Source organism: Gopherus evgoodei, chromosome 3 (assembly GCF_007399415.2).
Source record: "Gopherus evgoodei ecotype Sinaloan lineage chromosome 3, rGopEvg1_v1.p, whole genome shotgun sequence".
In the NCBI taxonomy this organism is placed as follows: Eukaryota; Metazoa; Chordata; order Testudines; family Testudinidae; genus Gopherus; species Gopherus evgoodei.
This window is the reverse complement of record NC_044324.1, coordinates 69,431,086-69,455,749: the sequence shown is the minus strand read 5'-3', so window position 1 is coordinate 69,455,749 and position 24,664 is coordinate 69,431,086. Positions and strand designations below refer to the sequence as shown.

The 24,664-nt window shown below is 38.4% G+C and overlaps 1 protein-coding gene across 1 annotated transcript in view; it reads right to left on the bottom strand.

Annotated features, from left to right (window-relative positions):
* Positions 1–24,664, bottom strand: part of MYO6 (myosin VI) — a 187,506-nt gene that overhangs the window by 135,145 nt on the left and 27,697 nt on the right. Inside the window, 3 exon segments of the mRNA XM_030555784.1 lie at positions 668–741; positions 6,788–6,857; positions 14,522–14,659. Coding sequence (XP_030411644.1) covers positions 668–741; positions 6,788–6,857; positions 14,522–14,641 — 264 coding nt within the window. The 5' untranslated portion in view covers positions 14,642–14,659.

Below are 24,664 nucleotides of genomic sequence, written 5' to 3'. Positions count from 1 at the left end.
TTATGTCTAAATAAATACATTTGAGTACAACTGGTTTTTAATGCAAATCTTGCCTAGCTCTACCATCTCAGTGCTGATTTCTGTTTTTTAAAAAAGGTGAGGAAAAATACTTTTATATAACTACATGGATTCTCCCTCCTCCAAGCCCCTCAAGCCTCTTGCCTCTCTTCTATTTCACAGCTGTCATTGCCAGGGCAGATGGCAAGGACTACATGTAATTTAGTCAGAATTCATTAAGTATAATTAGGCAATTTGATAGCAATATAAAAGATTAAGATGGTCATCTGAGCTAGAAAGTGTCAAAGGAGGCACCTGTGTGCTTCGTTCAAAAATAATGAAGAAAAAGAACCATCTTTGGTAACAGCAGACCTACTGGCAAGGTAGCATACCTAAAGGAATGCAATTTGCTACCACGTAATAAAATAATGAACTAAACAACAAACACAAAGTCCAAGTTACCCAATTTACCTAATTGACTACTTTTCCCCATCTGAATGAGGTGGCACACCAGACTTTCCTTATCAAAAACCCTAATATTCATAAATGCTACCAATTATGCTTGGGCTATTTCATGCTATAAAACAAAATGGCACAAAAATAATACATAAACAATATAATTACATTTATTTGGCAGATTATACAAGCTAATACAATATGTAATACTTACATAAATTCTGTCTTTACAGTACCGCACTTTGATATTGTGAAGGAGTGTAGCTTCATTTAAGTACATTAGTGAACCTGCAATTTAAAAACCCACACAGATATTTTGACAAATAACCATCTTAGTGTACGATCACTCAACTGAAATTCAGCATTAAGAAGAATTCTGCTTCCCCTCCTCTTTTTTGGCCCATGAGTAGTTTAATCCTGCTGATTCCTTCAAAACCTTTGAAAGGGACACTATTAATTTAAAGAAATATTGTTTGTCTGGAAAATGTCTACCTCAATTTACTGTGACAACAGTAAAAAAAAAAAAAAGACATCAAATAATATTATTTTCATATAACATTTAACAAAGAACATTAGAACATGGAAGTGTCAACCTCTGACTTCACTCCATCAATGATAGCAGCCCCAAACTCTCTCAACAGCTTTTCCCACAAGCATATTCATGCTTTCCTCCATACTGCCCCCTTATACATGGCAACAAACTTTTTGGTGCCTTTACAGATTTTTACAAGTTATCCTCCTTCAAATCTTTCTTTGCCATTATGCATACAGAAAAATGTCATCTAACAGCTAGGTAGTTGAAATTGCTAATTCTTAGCATATCCAAGTGGTCATTTTCAAATGTTCACAACTTGGTCAAATCATGGTGTATTTTCATGAGGACAACAAGAAGCATCCCTCTAATCCCCGGACAATGGTTTTGGCCATTATATATAAAATCCCTGCTCCAACTCTGTAGTGCACAAAGAAACTATTAGAAAAAAATTAACATTAACAAAACTACCTATTTTTCCTTAACCTCATTGCTGAAAATGGGCAAACCAATTTCACTGAAAAACTTAAAAAATCCATCTTGAGATAGAAAGCAAGTGTAGAAAGTTTCAGACTGAATGGTTAACGTTTGGCAAAGCTATAAAGAACTGAAAACAGGGCTAACAATGGAAAGTGTTGGGCAGTCTTAATTCTAGGGCATCAATATCCGCTCCATCTATGTCAACAGCAGCATTATCCCTAAAGCCACTCTGTGAACATCTCTTATGCAGAGCTTCCTCAACCTAGGAACTTCCTCTACTCCTTGTCTCTTTAGTTTCGGGTTAGAATTTCAAACACAGAATACGCACATCCTTACTTTTCTGTTTCAAACACCTCCTCAGACAGCTAAACTTTAAACAATCAGCAACACAAAATAATCTGTTATTTCAGCTGGTTTCCTTTGAGCATTTGACAGTACTTTGTTTAGAGACAAGTTACAACTGACCAAGAAAATGGTGAATTTCCTGTCTCATGAGCTCTCTAACAACTCTACTGATGCATTACTCGTGTGCAAGTGCTCACCACACCCTACAAGACGACACTGACCCACAAAATGGAAGGAAGTGACCACTGTTTCTGAATTTGGACCAGAAAGGACTCTTTTCCCAGGAGTCCTGCACAGAAAAACATGTTTTTTCTTCCTCAACTTCCTGAGGCTCAAATGACTCATTCTATTTCCAAACACCAAAAACCAAAAGCTTAGTATAAAATGGTATAAGACCCACTACCGATCAGGACCCTCTCAAGCCTTAACTTTATACACAGTTACTCAAACACCCCTCTGCCACAAAACCATCCAGTTCTTATTGCTGAAGATAAACCTTCCCAGCTACTTCAATCCACAGGGTCATCACAGAAACCCCTTGGGAATCCTGAGGCCAGACAGGCAGTTGGTAACCTCTTCGTTCTCCTTCTACCACAATCCGCAACTACAGTCCAACAGAACTTAGCAGTGGACAGTGGGAGCTTGGCAACAGCAGCAGAGCCATGTCTGCCAATGCCATTCACTCCCTTCAGCAGTGAGCAATGAATCTGCCTCCTACCCAAATGTGCCAGATCAGCTTGCAGCAGAAGCAGATTCCCATGGCCACCCATTGGTTTGTATAACTCCAACAAGAAGCACATGTGGACTGCTTAGGGAAGGCATCTTTCACTATGGGAGAATACGAATAGATACTAGCAGAAGGAAAACTCCTTTCCTACGCATCTAAGTCTTCTACGGTAAGGTCAATGAAGGATATACTTAGGCTTTATCCTGAGCAGACACTCACTCTGGTCTGCAAATCCCTCAAATTGTTCCTCATTCTATTTCTCAAACTAATTTCTCTCCTCCTGAGAGGACAGCCTGAGACGTTCTTACTGAACCAGACAACAGTGTACTTAAGATTTATTTCTCATCCATATGTTCCATCTTACCAAACTCTTCATCCTTTTCCCTTCCAGGGGGATTATACTTGGACGGGGAGAGAAAAATCAGCAAAATAGGCAACTTCTTTCCACATTCATGGTGAAGTCTCTTCCTCTTCTGATTTCTCCCAGGAATATAATTCAGATTCTAACCTTGTGGGACAAGTTAATTTCTTGGGTATGTGGAGATTTATAATCCCATCACTATTAAAAGAAAGACCTCTCAAAACAAAAGAAAATATAGTGGGGAACAATCCTCTCCTATTTCTGCATCTTTAGAAGATATTGCCAAGTCAGAAAAAGTTCTTTGAAGGGAAGAAGAAAGTAAGCTTAGCCAGAAATTTTATGAAGATCCTAAGGATAAAGGGTCCACATTTTGTTCTGTCCCTAAAATAAACTAAAATCTCTTCTCCCATCAAAAGGTTGTTGCTTCAGTTGAAGGGGTTATTTTTTTAAAGTTTGTTTATGAGAAGGTCATGCAATACAGTAACAAAAGCTTTACTGAAGTCAAAATCTATGACAGCGACTGCTTCTCCCCTATCCAAAAGGCTTGTTACCATGTCAAAGAAAGCTATAAGGCTGGTGTGACATGGCTTGTTCTTGATAAGTTCATGTTATTTATCATCTTATTTTCTTTGATTGTTTGATTATTTGTTCAGTTATATTTCTGGGCACCTAAATTACTCTGAATGGTGCATAATTCCCCGGGTTGTCCTCATTTCACTTTTTATAGATAGGTACTATATTTGCCATTTTCCAGTCCTCAGGTATCATTCACGTCCTCAAAGATAATCACTAATGACTCAGATCTGTTCAGACAGTTTCTTGCATCAGGCCCTGCCAACCTGAAGACATCTAACTTGTCTAATATCAGAGGGGTAGCCGTGTTAGTCTGGATCCATAAAAGCAGCAAAAAAGAGTCCTGTGGCACCTTATAGACTAACAGACGTATTGGAGCATGAGCTTTCGGGGGTGAATACATGCATGCATCCGACGAAGTGAGTATTCACCCACGAAAGCTCATGCTCCAATACGTCTGTTAGTCTATAAGGTGCCACAGGACTTTTTGCTGCTTTAACTTGTCTAAGTAATTCTTAACTTGTTCTTTTCCCATTTTAGAGTCAGATCCTACCACATTTACCTTGATGTTCTCTATGTTAGCCACCCAGTCATTGCTAACTTTTTTGCTGAAAACTGACATACAAAAGGCATTTAACACTTTGGCGGTTGCTGTGTTTTCCGATACTGTCTTTCCTTCCTCATTAAGATGGGCCTACCGGGTCCCTGGCCTTCCTCTTGCTTCCCTTGAATTTGTAAAATGTTTTCTTGTTACCCTTTATACTTCTACCTAGTTTAATCTCATTTTGTGCCTTGGCCTTTCTAATTTTGTCCCTACATGCTTGTTGTTCGGTTTTTTTATGTTCATGCTTTGTAATTTGACCTAGTTTCCACTTCTTGTATGACTCTATTTCGAGTTTCAAATCATCGAAAATGTCTTGATTAAGTATGATTGGCCTCTTACCATATTTCCTATCTTTCTTATGCATTGGGACAGCCTGTTTTTGTGCCCTTTATGTGTCTTTAAAAAACTGCAAACTCTCCTGAGCTTTTTTTTCCCTTAGACTTGCTTCTTATTGGAACTGACCTACCAATTATCTGACTTTGCTAAAGTCTGCCTTTGTGAAGTCCACTGTCTCTAATCTTCTGTTTTCCTCCTACCATTCCTGAGAATTATGAACTCTTATCATTTCATGTTCACTTTCATTCAAGTTCCTCCCTGTTTGCCAGCATCTTCGCTAGTCACTTTCTCTGTCTTCTGTAATAAAAAGTTGCCACCAATGCATTCCAAGAATTTGTTGGATAATCTATGTCCTGCTGTATTATTTTCCCAACAGATGTCTGGGTAGTTGAAGTCAATCACCACCATCAAGTCCTCTGTTTTGGAAGATTTCATTAAGTTGTTTAAAAAAAGTCTCATCCACTTTTCCTTCCTGATTAGGTGGTCTATTGTAGAACCCTACAATGATATCCTCATCTTTTACCACTTCTACCCTTAGAGATTTTCAACAAGTCTGCCTCTCCTGGCTATCTCAACAAGGATGCTCCCTCTTTCTCCTCCACACTGCCTGGGCAGAAGCAGGGAGGTACTGAAGGCACAGGAGAGCCAATCAGCTCCCAAGATTCATGAGGAGAAATTGTAGGGAAAGTCCTGCTCATCTCTTGCAGTCCAGGGATGAAGCATACTCACTTGCTCTGTGGAACTAGCTCATTATGCAGTCCAGGCAATGGCTAGGGGATGTGTAGGGATGGAGCATACTCATTGCAGATCGAATCTTTGGAAAATTTAGTTGCCAAACTCCAACAAGTCTCTACTGAGTATACAAGAGGTCACTATGTCAATGTGGGCAGCCATAAACAATGACACACGTTGTTGAGGACTGCAAAATGACTGAACTTCCTAGAGATATTCGTGCCTTGAACAATGTTGATAAGAACACCATAGCTTGGCTTGACCAGACTGCACATGTCAAATAAAATAAATAACTAAATAAATATGAGAATTTATATACAGATCCTTATAACCCAATCAAACTGGGGCAGATTTTCACAGAGATGGTAAAATGTACATCCCTGTTACCACAGGGTAAGTTCCTGCTCCAAAAAACTGAGGTTCTAGAGCATCTCAATGAAATGGGAGTGAACAATTTAAAAAAAAAAAAAAAAAGCTAAGTATTTTTCCCTAACCTTGTTCTCAGAAACTGCTCAATTATTTGACACTTTAAATCAATCAGTAAATAAAAATAAGCCTGAGACAGACATCCAGCAGGAAGGCAAAATTATAAGCACTGAAAAGACAACCTTCTAAAAGAAAACATTAGCTACCAATTCTACCTACAATGACCCTACACTGCACATGATATCACAAGTTTCAGGTCTTTTTTTACTCACTGTTGCAGACTAGCTACATATCTAGGTTCAGTCACAAGAAGTAGATGCTATTGCTTTCAACAGGACTTGTGGGCCTAACTCATGTAGTGCTTTTGAAAATCTCACCCTCTATGTATTTTATATTAAGAACAGCAGAAGCTAGTCTTGGCAACCATGTAAAAGGCAATCTCAAACATCCAGGCCAACAGTCCCTGGGAAGCAAAATTTAAAAAGACAATGTCTTCCGTTTTTTTCCCCCAGAAAATAAACCACTCTGCAAACAGATCATATTGCACAAGGCAACAACAAAATTCTAGCCACTGTTGCCAGATTAAAAAAAGGAAGAAAAGTATAGAAGCTTACAACAGCCTTAACATTTTGGGTAGACAGCATCCCTCTTCCATTATTACTCCCAAACTTGAGTACTGTCTGACAAAACAGGTAGTTTTTCAACACATAACGAAAGATCAAATCAAGCCCTGTATTGCTGCATGTAGCTCACTCTACTGTCCATTAAACTGATGAATCGTGTCACTACTGTACTATGACGCACAGTTGATTTAACATATGCAAATCAAATTGACACTAGTTTTGTTACAGTTTTATAAGAGCACTGCAGCTCACATGCTGGAATGAAACCTTCTTCTGCATGCTCGTTTGAGAATTGAGAATAGCAATAAATGTAAGGTACAACTGCCTCTTAAAACTGGTTTAAACACAGGACACATTTATAGCAATAAAGATCCATTAATGTTATGTGCAACATCAAGCAAACAAACAGAAAGTAGTATAGATTTGGTTACAAAACAAATGGATCCTTATACACACACACACATTATATATATATATATATATATATATATATATATATATATATATATATATATATATATATATATATATATATATATATACACATACACACACACACACACACACACACACACACTTCAAAATATATACTTACAATTATCCTCCATATCCTTTTTACTATCCTCTTCTGCAGGAAACACTTGGTTGATAACAGCCAGAAAAGTCTGTCAGATAAAAACATTGATATTCTCAGAATTTCAACTGCAGAAGGGAAAGTGGCTCTAAGATGTTGTGAGCCAGATGTTGTGTGATGTTTTCAATAAGTGTATTATTTGTGTTAAGAAAAGTGAAAATTTGCCATTTCTATATTTTACTGTGGCAGGATTTAGTGAGTTCACCCAACCACTGCAACAATTTACTTCTATTGCAGTTGCTCCTAAGGACACTGATCAAGGATTTGGGCCTCATCATAATAGATATTGCATAAACAAAGATATACTCCTGATCATGAGCATTTATCATTCTCGTATTTAGACAAATGGAGGGATGCTAACGGTAAAGATAGCTGCACTACAGCAATCATTGTAGTCTCAACTGTACTACTGCTACTAATACTTGGGGATCTATGGATGAAAAATGCTAGGGTGCTTTAAAGGTTAAGAACTATCCCCACATATTTAGATACTTCAGTGACAGAAAACAGTAACACAGTTATTTGTATTTTATTCAAAAGGAAACAGAATCAAAAAGGATAGGACTTGTTCAGAGTTATACAGCAAGTCAATAGCAGCTCTCGGAATAAGATCCAAGTCTCCCAATCCTAGCATAGTACCCTCAATCATGACTCAGTACTACTACCCCATTTAAATACAATCCCATTTTAAAATACATGACAGTAGCTATACAAATAGTAACACACAGTATATTCTCAAACACTGAATTTTGATTTTACAAGCACTTCCTTTAATCCTGTATTTCAGTTACACAAGAAAACCACTTAGCCAGTGTTCATCACTCACTGGAACAAATTTATAGCAAGAGCAGACCTGTCTCTTTAATACTCCAGAAATTGTAATTTATATTGTTTTTAAAAAGGAAAGAAAACATGCAAGAACAGATCAGAGTGTCTACAGTGTACAAACATGCTATTGTATTTTTTAACAAATTACACACTTTTGTTCAGACATTTTATCTGAGTATATACAGCATGCACAGGTTATTTACATTAGAGAATTGTAGCTATCTATGAATGAGCCTCGTTGTATCAATTAATGTCACAGCTGCTATGCTGCTACAAAGATAATTTCCATGAGGAGAAGGGGATTAAGGCAGTGAGATTATTCTATTTATCTAAAACGGCAAAACACAAGCAACAAGATCTTTGTCTAGCATAAGTAATGATCTTAACATTTTAAGCAAGTTTGTCTATTTAAAACTTTGCTCAGTGAGAAACCCTCATGATAAACATCTTGTTTTCTGTTGCAGTTTAAGACACCCTCTTACTTCACTACAATAGAAACAATACAATGTAGGTCACACAATCTAGAATTTCACACAGCATTAAGCAGCCACAATGCCACTTCATTTTGAAGAGGCAGGTTTCTTAAACTGAAGTATTAAAGTGTCTATAAACTAAGTGTTGCTAGTTGGAAAACAGTAAAAAAGCTTCCATGATTTTCTTCCCTGGTATAGGAGACTCTTCATGGGTCATACACTTCTTGTCTGACACTCCCTTTTTCCCTTCCTACCTCTCATTAGTGTTATGTGCTAAAACATTATAAAGGAGGGGCTACAGGTTGCCTTGGAGATGGCCAGAATCTAGATTAGCCAGTCCTCCTTGGGAAATCTATATAGCTGCAAGACACAAATGTTGTTCAGTGAAACATGTTGCAGCCATGGAGAGCCCTTTCATAGGCAACACATTGGGGTGGTGGGGGCATCCAGGATCAAGTACCCCCTCTTTCCACTCTTCCCCCCCGATTTCTGCTTGGCCTGTTGGGGGGGGAATAGGGGCTCCCCGCCCCCATCCAGCATGCTCATCCCCTTTCCCTGGCAGCCGGGCCGGGAGCAGAAGGGGCAGGACCAGTTACTTCTCATGCTGGCCACTCTGGGTCGCTGCTCTGTGTGGCGCAGCAGCTGCCTGAGAGAGCCTGGCTGAGATGACAGCAGCGGGCCAACCCCTTCCCAGACCCGGCTGCTGGGGACAGGGGCCAAGTGAGACAGAGTCCCCTCTCTCTCCTGGCATGTTTCCTTTCAGCCTGCTTGAAGCTTGGGGGCATAACCAGTCCTGTCAGTCACTGGTAGCAGAGAACTACTCAGCCTCCTGAAATTCTCCCCCATCAGAAAAAAATGAAAACTACTTTCCTAAATTACAGATTATATTAAATATACTTTGAATGAAAAGCACAACGTCTACTACTGAGAGCACAGTAAATCCCATGTAACCAAAAAAAAACCAAAAATAACAAACCCCACAAATCTTTAAGTGTCAATTTCCATCTCTATCCTGGATGATCTATTTGTCTCCAGGGTAGGATGGATCTTATTACCAGAAGAAAGGAAGTTTTCATGTAATCAGAAATACAGGTTCCTATTTCTCTTCATGCTAAGGTCCACAGATCTATTACAATGGAGCTCTCATAGCAGTGTGCCTCCAGGATGGGAAGCAGGATCATCCTTTAAATGTGGAAAACAAAAACAAGGTAAATATCCTGTATAAATACCTCCTCCACCAAACCGTGTGCACTAAGGCATGGATAAGACTTCTGCCAAAAAAAAAAAAAAAAAAAGAGGAAATGGCATTGGCTAGGAGTGAATGACCAATATGCAGAATTTGGTGAACTTCTGCTTTGTTGGCCATCTAGCAGGTTTCTATATTGGAGATATGACAACACTGCCCTGAGATTTCCACCGCTCCTAAATGCTGGACTATGATACTTAACAAAAGGAGGAATAGTCTTGAATCTACTTAGGAAATGAATGCTGTGACAATTGTGAGGACTGAATTGAAAGTATAATATTGGGTCCTTAGAGGAAGCTTCCAATGTCAAATAAAAAAACTTGTCTGATTGGAGATAGTAGCTATTTGAAATCCTACTCTAATGGATAGGAAGTGTAACAACACCTCCTTCAGAGGTTCATTCTGGGTAGTGCTCTGAAGAGCAAAATGAGGTTCCAAGATCATGCTCTATGACCTTGTGGGGCTGGAATAAAAGCAATGCCCTTAGGAAGCATTTAATGTTGAGATTTGTAAAAAACTTCCTTTTCATTAACATTTTAAGAACACTACGCCACAGAGACTTGACTTTTTGTTTCAACATTCATATACCCACAACAAAGCCTTCCAGCAGGAACTCAAGGTTGTATGTCATGGTATATCATTGTAATTAAATATGGACTTTGCGCTAAGCAGTGGAATAAGCTGTACTTGTTAACTTCTCTTTTGGGGTCCCTGAAAGCAATAATCCTTTAATTCAAGTATTTATTGTAAACAAGTTTGGTCTCCGATGGATTACCAGTCTTGCATTAGCTCACCTCCTCTGTATGACAGAGGCATCCAAGGAGCCAATACTAAATTATAGCTCTCAGGCTTGATTAATCTCTTTAGCCAGAAAGGCCTAAATAGGAATCACTGCTGTTCCCTCACGCTTCTTTTGTAATCTCCTGAGGAGCTGTGGGAAAAGTGGGAAGACATATGCAGTAGGGACCTTGACCAGGTTTGTAAGATGCCATTCACCACTCCACATCCAAGGTCCTGACAGAGAGGCTGTAGAGCACTTTTATTTATTATTTCCAGATGCAAAAAAGTCAATCAGCAGTCCAGCAAACTGACCTGCAATGAGCAATGTATTTCGGAGAGCATCAGTCACTCTGCAAATCTCATTTTACCAGATAAGCCTTGGTGTTAATCTTCCCCTTGATAGGCAGTGTGATGGTGAGGGGAAGACTGTCAGTGTCCAATTATGAATTCTATTTGCTTTTATAAATGCTATTTGTAATTGTAACAGTCACGTTATTATAACATCCATTTTGTAGTAGGAACCTGACATGTAATGAGGAAGCTGTCTGGAAAGCCTTACCAGAACCATCAAAGGCCATCAGCATTGAATGGCTCTCCCGCTGGGATATAGTGGGACTGCTACCACCAGGGCCATTGACTCTGAATGGACTCTGCAGAGGAGTCTTTCTTGGGGAAGAGAGCTGGAAACCCCCTGTTCAAACCACATGGCTGTGAGAACAGGGTTTTTTCCCCATGACTAACAAAAGAAAGTCAATTTTCCAAGGGGTGGGTGTCATGACCAGAACTGTTCTGTTATCCATGGAAGGAGCTGTGCACTGGACCTCAATGAATCATTGTGTTCTAGCTGACGGATGCTGTGCTTTTTCCATCTGTTACACATACCCTGAACTGAACTGGGAAGATGTTTAAAACAAAAATACAAAACAAAAACAAAACCATGATTCTCTGCATTCACCAGTTGTAAGAGCAGAGAATATAGATCTGCCAATGGATGAGGCAGCAATGCAGAAGGGATATAGAGAATTACTGGACAGGTATCATATGAACTCTGGATCATTGAAGCATGCCTGTGTATCAGACCAGAAATCCCAACAGGAATTGAGTTTGCATCTCTTTGACACCACTTTCTATTACGGCCATCTTCATCTTCTGTTAACATTTTCCTGAGATGAGATCTTTTACTTGATAGATTCATTCTCAGTTCAGGCCTATGACTGGCTTCCCTGGCGCCATGCATTTGTGTTTGCCCTGAATCCAAGATATTCCAGGAACCACATTACTCCATATGTTTGTTTCAGTTTTCTCTGTCGTCCAGAACTCAGATCAGAAACATTGTCCAGGAAGAAATAAGTGAATGTTCTTCTTTTCTAAAGCCAGTATAATTACTACCAAGATCCTCGAAAGAGTCCTTGGGAGTGCATGTAAAATAGTATGGTAATATTTGAAGTTGGGAAAAGAAAACAGCTGCCATCCATCTGCAAAACATAGGAATTGTCAGAGGATAATAAAATGGGAATGCTTTCAAGGCTAGCCTCCACTCAGAACTTATTTAGATAGGGCTCTGCTCTGCTTGTACCCGATTCTCTGAGGCTGAAAATAGCATTGGAAGCAGGTAGCAATATTCCAATCTGAAGTAGATTTTGGATTACTTCATTCATGTCAAAGCAGCAAAGAGTCCTATGGCACCTTATAGACTAACAGACGTATTGGAGCATGAGCTTTCATGGGTGAATACCCACTTCGTCAGACTAACATGGCTACCCCTCTGATACTTCATTCAACTCATGGTCTTTTCAGGTTGCTGGGCCTGGGAATGGGACAAAAGTTGCTCTTGAAATTTTTCCACAACTCTACAGGGTCCCTCCTCACAATGTCCAGTGAGCTCATTTGATCAGAGCTATAGGTAGCCATTTTGCTCCCAAATTGAGAGTCTGGCACCAATTTAGAGTCTAACTCCAGACAGAGCCATTTTGGAGACAGCTCTGAGGCAAAAAATGAGCAGCTAATGACTCTGCTACGACTTGCGAAGACATATTTTCTCCTATGTACTTCACAGATTGCTTCAACATGTCGCATGATCTGCATTCCTTTCCATAGTGTGTAACAGGAGTCAGGATCATAAGCTGACTTTTCTGCTGGTTCTGAATAGCCGCTGCTTTCCATAAAGTTTATTGTACCACTAAGACAGCTCAGAACTGATTGCCCTGAGTATTTGATTCCAAGGACTAAAGCCCCATATAGCTGAATGAAACATATTTGAATGACACCTCTTTCACTCTTCTCTTTCCAGGGAGAAGTCTGCAGGATATGCAATTTTTAGGCCGAGAGGCAGCATACTCATAATACTGTCCATCCGTGCTAGTATTGCTTATGAAAGCACACTTAGGAATCAGATAACAATTCACATTTGTTTGTTTATTCATTGTTGCTGGCCTGATGCCAGAAGAGAGTTTTCATGGCAAAGCAGGGGCTGAGATAATGCCTGCCTGGACTGGGCTGCCAGTGAAGTGCCCACATATTGAGGCAACCACTCTTTCAGGTAAAAACATCTCCCACAATTAGAAATTCTGAGTTCCTGCCCACTGCGGAAAATACTCTCATTTATCTTTGGTAATGATACCAAGTTAAATATTGATCAGTGTACACGGAGGAAACTTCTGGTCTTAAAGAATGAAGGCTGGGAGAGGGTGTGGTAGATAGAAAAAAAACAGTCGACCAAGAGGCCCTTCAAGGCCTTCTGATTCCTCCACATCCAGGGTGTTTCTCTCATCTGGATATATAGATAATTTGTCTAGGCCATTTGCAGACTTCTTTAGAGTAATTTCACAATATGCAGTACACTCGAACCTGAAAGTTCTGGTTCTGACACCAAGGTGTAAACAGGCTGAAGTGCCCATTGTATCTATCTGTGGCTCTTACCATGAAGAAGAATGACATCAGATGGCATTACACTTGGTTTATATTTTTATCAAGCAAAGATGACCAGCTTCCTATTCAGGTTTCTTCCTAAGATATATACCCATGTCCCCCATAAAAGGAAGATCTGCTCTGTCACCTCTTGACCTGTGACTAAATTCCCTGCAATTGTCAATATGAGAAAGCTGATGAGAATATGAGGGTATTCTCCTTTCCTACAAATTAAGTTATAATGAGGGGGAACTTTTTGGAAATGACACACAATTTATGTAATCTTCAGAAACACCAAAACATGAAGACTTTAAAACACAGCTGCTACCACTCTTGCCAGTAAAATGTAAAAACATAACTTCTTGGCTATCTGAACTAAAATAACTGGGTAGCACAAAATTTCTTATAATACAAAGATACTCTCTGTCATAAACTGATGTTCAACTCAAGACCATTGGATGTGAACAACATTGTGAAAACTCTACCAATTTGAAAGTTCGTATGTCAGGACAAGGAATCCATCTCCTCTTCACCACTGAATTAAGCCATTGCATCAAATTAAGTGAGAACCATCACAAAAATATAATCCAAAGAGCTCTTTGTGGTTTGAGACCATATTACTTTTGAAGATGTCATCTGGAGGAGACTGATGGAATGTAACTGTTGCTACTAAATTCCTTAAATTACTCCTTAAAAAATGGTTTTCCTCAGCATCATGGGTATTCTTCAATTACCAATGTTTCCCTCACCATAAATGCAGTGGGGGGGGTTATTTACAAGTTTTCGATTTTATCTTTAATATTCTGGGCTTCCTGAGGTACAAAGACCCAAGGTAGCGGTACTCATGTCTCACTAGTATTAACACATCTGAGGGTTAAGACACTATGGTTTCAAATTTATTATTTAGTATCCCTCAGAATTAATGCTTTCAGACATTTATGAAGTGTCCTCAGAAAACACTTCTCCTTTACAAAATTAATTCTATTGAAACTGTGAAGCCATAGGAAAGAGGGGGAAAATCTGACAATCAATACAACCAACATTTGTTTTTATAATTCATCCTAGATTTTGAACCATTATAAACGCAAGCATGGGGGAGGGAGAAAAAAAGAGGTGTCATCTCAAAGACAGATCCTGAGCCAGTCTCAGTTTCAATATGGGAAAAGTAACACTGAACAGAAGGAGACACACATATTCAGTTACTTTCTATAGATACTGCAGATACATGGAAATCTGGCAACCAGAAACTATGTGTTTCTTGCCAGTGGGAGCCAGTTCTGCAGAATTCAATATTATGATCATTTTTCTTTGCACTGAGGAAGCTGAGGCAAAGGAAATGTTAAGTGAATTGCTCAAGCCAGAGACAAAGAAGAGATTAGAACTTGACTCTCATTGTTGTGCTCTACGCATAGAACTATGTGATGGTATAGTTCTTTAAGGATTCCTTAATCCCTTTCTTACCTTGCCTTTCTGGTTTAACGGTTCAATAGTTAAGCTGTCAGGGCCAATATCCACGATATTCCCCATCTGAAACCCATCAGTTGGGTGTGGAGCCCAAACAGGCTTCCCGTCCTCCATCATTGGAACTATTCACTATTCCTGTAAGGAAAAAAAAACTGTATAAAAGTCTGACCAAGTGTCTACAAACTTTAATTTGTTATTTTTAATCCAAACACGGAGTATATAAAATGAGAACATGAAACACTGATTTCTAGTATTAAAGTAGTTACACCCATATGTACGCCTTATTGATTAAAGAACTTTTACTGTAACCTCTGTCCAAATGCTCTTTGGAAACCGTTTTAGATTATGTCTCGAATTCAAAATGCATCATTTGTTGTGCAAAAACACAGGCATCTGAAAAAGCTAAAGATCTCTGGCCAACATTTTCAAACTTGTATTCCTAAAGTTAGATCCCTAAACAAGTTCTCAATTTACAGATTTACTCGACACATACAATGGCAACTGAATTAAATAGGAATTTTGCCTGGATTTGGACTTTCTGAATAGGCCCAATACAATATTTTTATATACTGAATTAGTCTTCAATCTGGATAACTATTATAATCTATATAATAGAGATTATCTAGTATTAAAGATCAGATTTACGGATTTCACCGAGTCTGAAAGACAGGTTCAATCCAGTTGCCAGTTGCCAGTTTCTTCCTTTCCCCTCAACACACAATCACACATTAAAGAGATATGATTCAGTCATCTCTAGAGCTTCAGGGTTTGTAAAAGTACACTTCTGGTATATGATCTACTCTTTGAGCATTATCCCAAAATAACCTGCTAACCAATAATCACTAAACTGGAGACACTTCAAATAAACATACAAAACACCCATGAAAGTACTCTTTAAATGGAAGAATAACTCAATGTTTTCCCTTCCCATCCACTTGAGCTAGAGCAGTGGTTTTCAACTGGGGGTCCAACAGACTATGTCTAAAATTTCCAAAGGAGTCTGCACCTTCATCTGAAATTTTTAAAGGGTCCACAAATGAAAGAGATTGAAAACCACTGGGCTAGAGGAACTTCTATACCTGTAAAATTCAGAGACAGCTCTGGATAATTGTGTTATGTGCAAAAAGGGATAAATTTATATGTAGGAGGTCTTCTCCCACTGGCTAGTGAAACAGCCTAAAAGAACACATTTATGCAAACATTATTTAGCTCTAAAAGTCAATTGTTCTAATAACTTTGAAAAAAACACTTATACAGCTTACAAACTTTCAACCACCAAACAGCTAACTGTAAAACATTATATACTTCTTTGGTTTTAAATACACTCAGTATTTGAAATTATATTCAAACATATTTCTAAGTGTCCTCATGACATACAAAGTTTCACCTAATTATGGCACAATAGTCTCATTTCTCAGATTCCACTACCATTAGATACGATGTATCTAGGGTAGTTAAATTTGTAATATTACACTAGTGCCCAAAATGTGCTGGGCATAGTACACACACAGGAAGACATCCCTCAACTTACATCTGAAGACACAGAGCAGATGAAATAGGATGGAGGAAGTACAACATACAAAATAATCAGGGTAGTTAGTGACTGACACATTTAGTCACTTCTATGTTTTGCTTTTCTCCAAAATACTGAACCTATCCCCATCTGCCCCTCTCCCAGCCATTGTTAACATTTCTCATTTATTCCACATCTATTTTGCTCAGTTACTAGGCTAAAAAACAAATGATTTCCCCCTAAATATGTGATATTTCTAATTGTCAAACCTGAAACTCAACCCAGGATCAGGAAGTCAGGCTATGTCCTTTCTGAATTCTAATAGACTGCAAGACAAAGTTTTTCTTTCAGTATATATGGTACAACTCATGTTTATTGCGGCTGCAGAGGAATAACCAAGCACAATTTGAAGACAATGTTGTTACACATATAACTGCAACTTAATTGACATCAAAGCCAGAAAAAACAATGTCAATTCATTCTTCCAGTACTATGCTGGTTCCACATGGCTGGCAGTAGTGAAAGTAGTGGCTTTAAAAACCACACACACACACACACACACACACACACTAATGCAAGCAGATATGACAGAATATACACAGGAAACAGATTTGTGGAGTAAGGTGATGCTGTTTATACATAGACTTTTGTCAAAGTAGAATTTACTTTAAAATATGCATTGTTTTTCAATGGGAAAATTATTAAATATTAAAAGAGTGTTTCCATAAAAAAAGACTGAATTCTGAGAAATCTTATCAAGATTACGTGATATCTAACATCTACATCTTAGAATGTGTGTGTGACAGATATTGCAACCGCATGCAATATTTGTGCTGGCCCACTGTATTAAATCTACAAATAGTCTATGCATGATTGTTCATGTATGGGGGAGGGTTACCACAGCTCTTCCAGGAACTAAAAACAGTAAACTAAGGTGAGTCACTGAGACTAAATTCCAGAGAGGCTCCCTTCAGAGGCCTATATACAGTGATCCAACTTGGATTTTCCAGAGACTAGGAGACAAATAAAGGGTTTTTGGCATAATAGGATAAGCCTGAACTGACTCAAGGCCTTCTTTGTAGTCCAGCAAACTATCAGGACCCTTGCAGATGGACTGGAAAGACTTTGGCCTACTAGCATCCCATAAGACTGAGAACTGACTCCTGGTATGCTTAATGTGTGTTTAAATCTGTTTATTAGGATTTTTGTGTGTTTTCTCTGTAATACTTTGACGTTAAGACGAAGTGTGCTTGCTTAGAAAGAGCCGCGTGGTAACTTGTAACTGTTGGCAATACACTGTTCATAGCCCTCGGAGACAGAAAGCAGTACACAGGGGCTGACCTTTACACAGACTGGCTTGCTGGGGTATCAGTATCAGACAGGCTGTGCAGCCTTACCACCACCTGTTCTAAGGGAGTGGGACAAGAGTCACACAGGTGACAGCTGGAGACCTCAGACCTGTTTGGGAGTGGACCATAGGGGTGGAAATACACGTGCAGTTACCTTGAAATTACGACAGTGTGCATGTGAGCTTAGGGTGTATGAATCTAGAATTAAGATTTAAAAAAATGAAGTTATTGGGATATATACTATTGTAAAAATTTTACTGAGTATAACAGAAGCCTCTAATTCTATCTTCTCACATGTTCAGAGTATAAGTCTTCAACATCTATCCAGCTACAGAAAAGTTTATGTTCTACAGTCAAGTTTGGTTTATGTTTACTTGAAACCTTCAGCCACATTCCATAAAGTCCAAAACACCCGATTATCCTGGTCATGTGTTGTCAGCAACATACAGTAAATCCCTTAGAACAACATCTGTATTCACTCAGACTTGGCTGCTAGCCACTTTTTTTTTTTTTTAACTTCTGTAAATTTGATCAAATACATACCACAGTTCTGTAGGTCTTTAAATACCGTGAGACAGTCTTGAGTCAATTGTTATGACTCAAGTCCAATTGTTATGGGTGCAGCTGCTAAACATTTAAGTTTATTTATAGACATAAGCAGACATTCATTTTCATAAGCCTGTCATTTTCCTTTAAAATGCCTGCTCAGGTTGGTACTTAGTGATATGTCACACAACCATTAAAAACAGGGGAAAGCCTTCTTTTATGAGAAACATTGCCAATATTCCAGATGTAACCACACTGCACAACAAAATACATCCTGAAATTAACATATGGTATCTCTTACCACTACAGTTTCCGTACGATACAGTCAGGCTTCTGATGAATTGTCTCTACTTAAATTTGAAAACCAATCCCTCAAATTAGCAACTTCAGGCCTTGACTTTGTCTGTTCAGGCTTTTGCCTTTTCATACACTCTGCAGTCTGTTTCACATCTTATTGGTCAATTACTGTTCAAATGTTCTGTGAACTTACAAATCCACTTCACTAACACATTTACACTAAAACATAGTGAGACCTGTTATCTGACTGCTCAGATGATGAACATTTTTAATAACCACACTCACAATTATCTAAAAGCCTTTAAAGACTAAGAAACCGCATAATACCAATTCCTGTGCTAACCTATCCATCTTGGGCACCAGTAATACACCCATCTCTATTTGTATCTCAACTCTGAATTTGTACTTCTCCATCACTTGGTACATGTCATTGAAAAAAGCAAGTTGAGCAAAAAAAAAAAAAAAATTTAAACTAATGCTTTTGTGGTTTAAAATATAAAACTCTGAAATATAATCTGTATTTAATATATACAAAAACTGAGAAAAGTATTTTAAAAGGGACACTGAAAATCATATTTTTCACTGTAAAATGGTACCTGTTGTTGTTTACAAGTCACCCATAACATTACTACAACAAATGTTAATCACATCTTCCCCCCACCCCACCAATTTTTCAGTTTATTTTGTTTAGGGATACTAATTACATATAATTAGTTTCACTATTTTGCATACCCTTGCCAAGCACTACAAGCACATTGTGACAGCAGCAGCTGAACTGAAACTGAGGCCTTGTCTACACCATTGGAGTAAGCTGACCTAAGTTATGCTACTCCAGGTATGTGAACAACATAGCTGGAGTCGACATAGTTTAGGTTGTCTTATTGCGGTGTCTACACCATGCTGCGTCAATAGGAGACATTCTCCCATTGACTTATCTTATGCTTCTCGTTACTGGAGTCGATTGGAGAGCACTCGGCGGTCGATTTAGCAGGTCTTCACTAGACCCACTAAATCAACCCCCACTGCATCAATCACAGCAGTGTTGATAACCAGTAAGTGTAGACTGAAAGTAAACAGATACCAAAGCAGATATGTGCACAAAGGAAAGGGGAGATGAAGGATAGGCCCTAACATCAGTGGCACTGCTCTCAAGCTCACCCTAAAGATCTTTTTAAACAAACAACTGAGAAAAAATGTAACCCCTTTTTTCAATTTTTACTTTTTTTTTTATTTTGGGACAGATTTCAAAAACAGTACTATTTGATTTGAAGTTTTTTGTGTAAGTTTCAAAAAACAATGCAAGTTGATTGCCCCTTTAAGGGTGTGTTTTCACAATTAAAATGCATTACAGAACTGAGCACTAATGTACCTTTTCATTAACTGCCAAATTCTGTTTCTAAGATTTATATTAAAATTTGATTACACACATTCGGCAGCAATTCTGCCTATTCCACCCTCCCCCAAAGTGAAAGTTAACTTTTTAGCATTTCTGACTTCTTTACTTACATTCATTCTATTCTTCAACTGGAATCCAACTCCATATCTAATAGTTAGTCTAACTAATTTTAGTAATATTTTTAATATTGTCATCTCCTCATTTTTCCATTACGTTGACCACTGCTGGTAGTTCTACTGGGAACAGGATTCTTCACTTCCTGTCCTGAATTGCTCACATAGATGTTAAACAGAAGTAGCTATATTTCAGCAATAGGCAAAGATTTTTATACACACATTTGTTTATGATAACCTTAATTTTTCCTTTTGTGTAACAAAACAGGAAGTGCTGTTTGCTTAAAACTAATACACAGAAGGTACTGGAATAAGTACACAAGAAAATAGATGACCTTACACATCTGTGATGACATCCAAAACTGATTCCTTCTAAATGTGGACAACCAGCAATAAGAAACTTATGAGGCAAAAAATTCAGCATCCTGGGGCCCCAGCCTACAATGGCAAAAATGCAAACATTCACCTTAGATAAAAATAGACAAGTTAAAAAGCAACAGTATTAACAGCTCTATTTCTTCCTCTCCCAGGCAATGTTTCAAACATATTGATCTTTAAAAAAAAATCAATATTTGTAATATATTGACTTTGTAAAGTGCTAAGGAATCCCTTAGATGAAAGACTCCCCATATGTGTAAGATACTACTAGAACCCTGTGTGGATACAAAATTTGTATCAACATCCAATCCATGATACACAAACATAATCTGTGGATATAAAGCAGATATCTGCAGATTTACAGGGCTCGAGCTATAAAATTTGGATCTGTATCTGTCTGCGATCCTCAAAAATGATTTGAGGATATCTGCAGATTTGCAGGGCTCTAGTTATTACATCATCCTACCACTTATGGATACTGAATTAAAACATAACCATTTTTAAACTCACTTCTGATTCCCTTCATTCTCCAACCAAGTGCTCTGTCCAACTTACCCCTAGCACATGGTGAAAGTTCTACAAACTGCAACATATACTGTTGCAATTTCTAACATGGTTATTGGAGGTCTGAGGTAGACACTCATGTGTGAAGCGATCTGTGAACTATCTGCTTACTACATCAATGCACTGTACTGATTGTTAAATTAACTAATTAAACCAAATGAAAAATAAAACTGGTCTGGCTGCACTGAAGAACAGAAGGTATCCCATCACAATGATTGCATCCAGATACACAAACAAGCAGGTATATACATAACATAGCAAAAAAAATATATGTGGTTATGTTTTGTTAAAGAATCTACTTTACATACATTTTATAAAAAACTGTACAAAAAAGTCTGAACTGCAATTTTCACTTGGATTAGCATGCAACAGTACTTTTGGGAAAATACTGTCAATCTCTACAACAGCCAAAATTGGGGCAAATAGATTGGTTAATGGCAATTAAATGGCATTTTTCCACCCTAGTTCCGTATTCAATTGAGGACTAAAGCCTGTGTACTCTGCAGCAAACAATTCCATGACAACATTCAGCACTCCATTGCAGATCACCGGAAATTCTGTAGCAGCTTCAGATAAATTAAAATGGAGGGTTTCCTTGAGCTAAACATAACAAATAGATTCACAACAGTATACTTTGCGTTATTTCATTGACTATTTAGTCCCATTTATTCGATGCTTCCTGTACAGTTTCCAATATGCTGAGAACTTTATAGTACTGAAAGTAGCTGCATTATACAAGTCTGTCTGTACAAACATTTGAGCATTGTTCCTTCAGAACCAGGAACTGGACCTCATTAGTCTATCTTCAATTTCCAAGCATGCGCACCCATATGTGAGTAAAGTAAACTTGATTTGTCAAATGTACAGTTTCATTGGTTCTCTTGTGTAGTAAGTCAGTTTCCACTTTTAGTTGTGTAAGTCTTTCACGTGACAAAAAATATTGAGAAAAATAGGATTGAGAAAAAATATGATTATAAAACAACAAAAAATTACAAGAGGTTTCACAGGCAACTGTACTCCTTAAAATATCGTAATTTGTTATTGTTATTTTTAACAGAGTAGATTTGAAGGCGGCAGAGTCACTTTAAATTGTTTTCTTAAACCCTGAGGTCCTTAGCACTATATAAGCCAGAAAAATAAAATCAATCTACCCAAAAAAAGCCTGACATGGTTAAAGAAAAAAAGTGATAGTGATGCATAGGGAAACCCAAAGGATGGAACAGCGTGGATAGGAGTTTTTAATTTAAAAACAAATGAAAACAAAAAACACTTCTTGCTCTTGTGATCATTATGGAAGAAGCAAGTTAGGGATTTGAATGGAGCAGAGGACGGTTACTTGGCAAATTGGTAATAGAAAGGCACTACATTCACAGGGCGCAGAACAGACAGAATCACAAAGATGAGTGCAAGAGAAGTAAACAAGCAGGCTGCAGAAAACAGCATGAAGGAAGCCATAATGCCATAAGAAATCAAGTCTGTGATATGTTGGCCAGGACAGATTTGTTTATAGCTTTTGTTTAATGCCTTAACCACTATACTGAGGGGTAAATTTTGGTTCCACTAGCACTGAGGCCATTTAGGGTGCACTGTAAATCCCATCTTCCCCCTCCTCCTAACCAGCACTGAAAATAAGGAGAGTGAGGAAGAATTAGCAGAACATATTATTTGTGATATATTTTAAAGTCATATCAAGAGTGCCTAAAGTATATATGGGCAGGGGGAACTTTTTTAAGCATCTCTATAAATCTAAATGAATACACTGAAGCCAGTAACAGCACTTACATCATCATCAATGGGACTAGGATTGATTCTTAATACCTATTGCCTGCTAGCATTTATTTGTATCTTTAAGAAAAAAATGAAGACTACTTGGTGTACTAGCTCAAAGCAAGATCTTGCCTAAACTGCTGTTACAACACTTTCCCTGGCTAGCTGTAAGCACCTATTACCCTGTTGCAGGAAGGGGGCAATCCTCTGTGGATAGGGAAGAAACCTACCCCTTCACCATGAGCCACTCAGGGCGTGTCTACACTGAAATTGAATGTGTGACTGTAGCATGTGTAGACATAACTGAACTAGCTTTAATCTAGTTTGCGCCAGCACCATAATGGAGAGTGAAACCTGGTCTGTAGTACTGGAATAGTGCAGCATGGGCTCCAGCAAGCCAGCTGAGTACGAGCCCACCAGGGAGCCTGGGTACATACTTAGGGGTGACTAGCCCATAAAGTTATAGAGTCTAAGGCCAGAAGGGACAACTTGTTTATCTAGTCTGACCTTCTGCATACCACAGACCACTACCACCACCCAGTGCATGTTAAACCCAACAACTGAAACGGGAACAAAGTACTAGAATCTGCAGGAGACTAGACTATTATGTGTTACAGGCAGAGAATGGGAGAGACTGAAGTGCACCAGTGGCAGAGGCCCCTGCAATGGCAAGGACATGATTAAGGGAGAGATAACCAGACACTCCTGGCAAGTAATCTGCACCCACACATTACAGAGAAAAGCAGAAAAAACCCGGTCTTGCCAATCTGACCTTGGGGAAAATTTCTTCTTGATCCCTCAGTTAGACTCTGAGCATGTGAGCAAGAACCAGCCAGCGAACCACCTTAGAAAGAGAATGCTTGGTGCCATTTCAGAGCCCTGGCCCACCGTATCCAAAGTTCTGTTTCCAACCAGGGCCATCCCTGATGCTGCAGAGGAAGGAAATATTTTTAAAAACCAGAATACATGGGGGGAAATACCTTCCTGACTGCTGCAGGTGGCCAGCTGAAGCCCTGAAGCATGACTAATCCTTGAGGAATTCCACTAGTAATGTCCCTCCAGTCCTATAATTCACCTTTCAACAAAACCCAGAGACTTCTCCCCTTTAGCCAATTCCTCTTCTAGCTTACAGTTCTTATATTGATCCCCTTTATAATGTAACTAAATTTCCCATGTGGCACCATGTCAAATGCTTTATTGAAGTCCAAGTATATTAAAATCTACTGCACTTCTCTTATTTAAAAAATTAGAGGAGGACATCAGGTTAGTCTGGCATGATCTGTCTTTGCTAAATTCATGTTGCATTATCATTTAACTCCATGAGGTCAGACTAGCAGGTCTGTAATTGCCAGCATCACTTTTTTGCCATTTCTTAAATATAGGCATGATGTTAGCTATTCTCCAGTCATGTGGTACTACCTCAAATAGATGGATTTATTAAAAATCCTTGCTACTGGACTAGCAGTCTCATGTGCCAGTTCTTTCAGTATTCTGGATAGAAATTATTCCCCTCATCGTCCCCCCTACCCCCGCACACACAAAGTGACCATAACAAGCTCTTTATTTTTTTCTTCTATCAGAAATGTGCTAATTTCCATTTATAGACACTCATTTCCATCAGAGGTACTGCCCTCATCCATATTATCATCCTTAATGAAAACAGGCAAAGTATTCATTTAGGTTTTTGGCCACACCTAGATTATCTTTAATCCCCTTCCCCATCCACTTTGCATAATGGCCCATCTTTCCTTATTTTCTTTTTATTTTTATAACTAAAACAACCATTGTTCTTTATTTTAATTTCCTTTTAAGAGTTAATTCAGCTTGACTTCTAGCATTTCCCACTTTATTCTTTTTTTTTTTTTTTAAATCGAGCATGTAGCTTTCTTGCTGATTGAGCATTTTTCCATTTCCTATTGGCTCTTTGCTTATTCCGTACGATAACCTTGTTGAGGTGGTTATTCATCTGGCTGTGGTTGGAGCCTTTCCCTACAAGTTTTCTTCCTCTTGCTTGGAATGCAAATTTCAGGTGGTTTTTGTATAGCTGATATGAAGAAATTCCAAGCCTCCTCCATATTTAAGTCCTTGAGTTCTTCAGGTTAGTTGACTTCTTTAACTAAATCCCTTGATTTCACAAAGTCTACACTTTTGAAATTAAAAAAAAAACTTTCATTTTGATTATTCTTCCATTTACTTTAAACCAAATTGACTCACGAT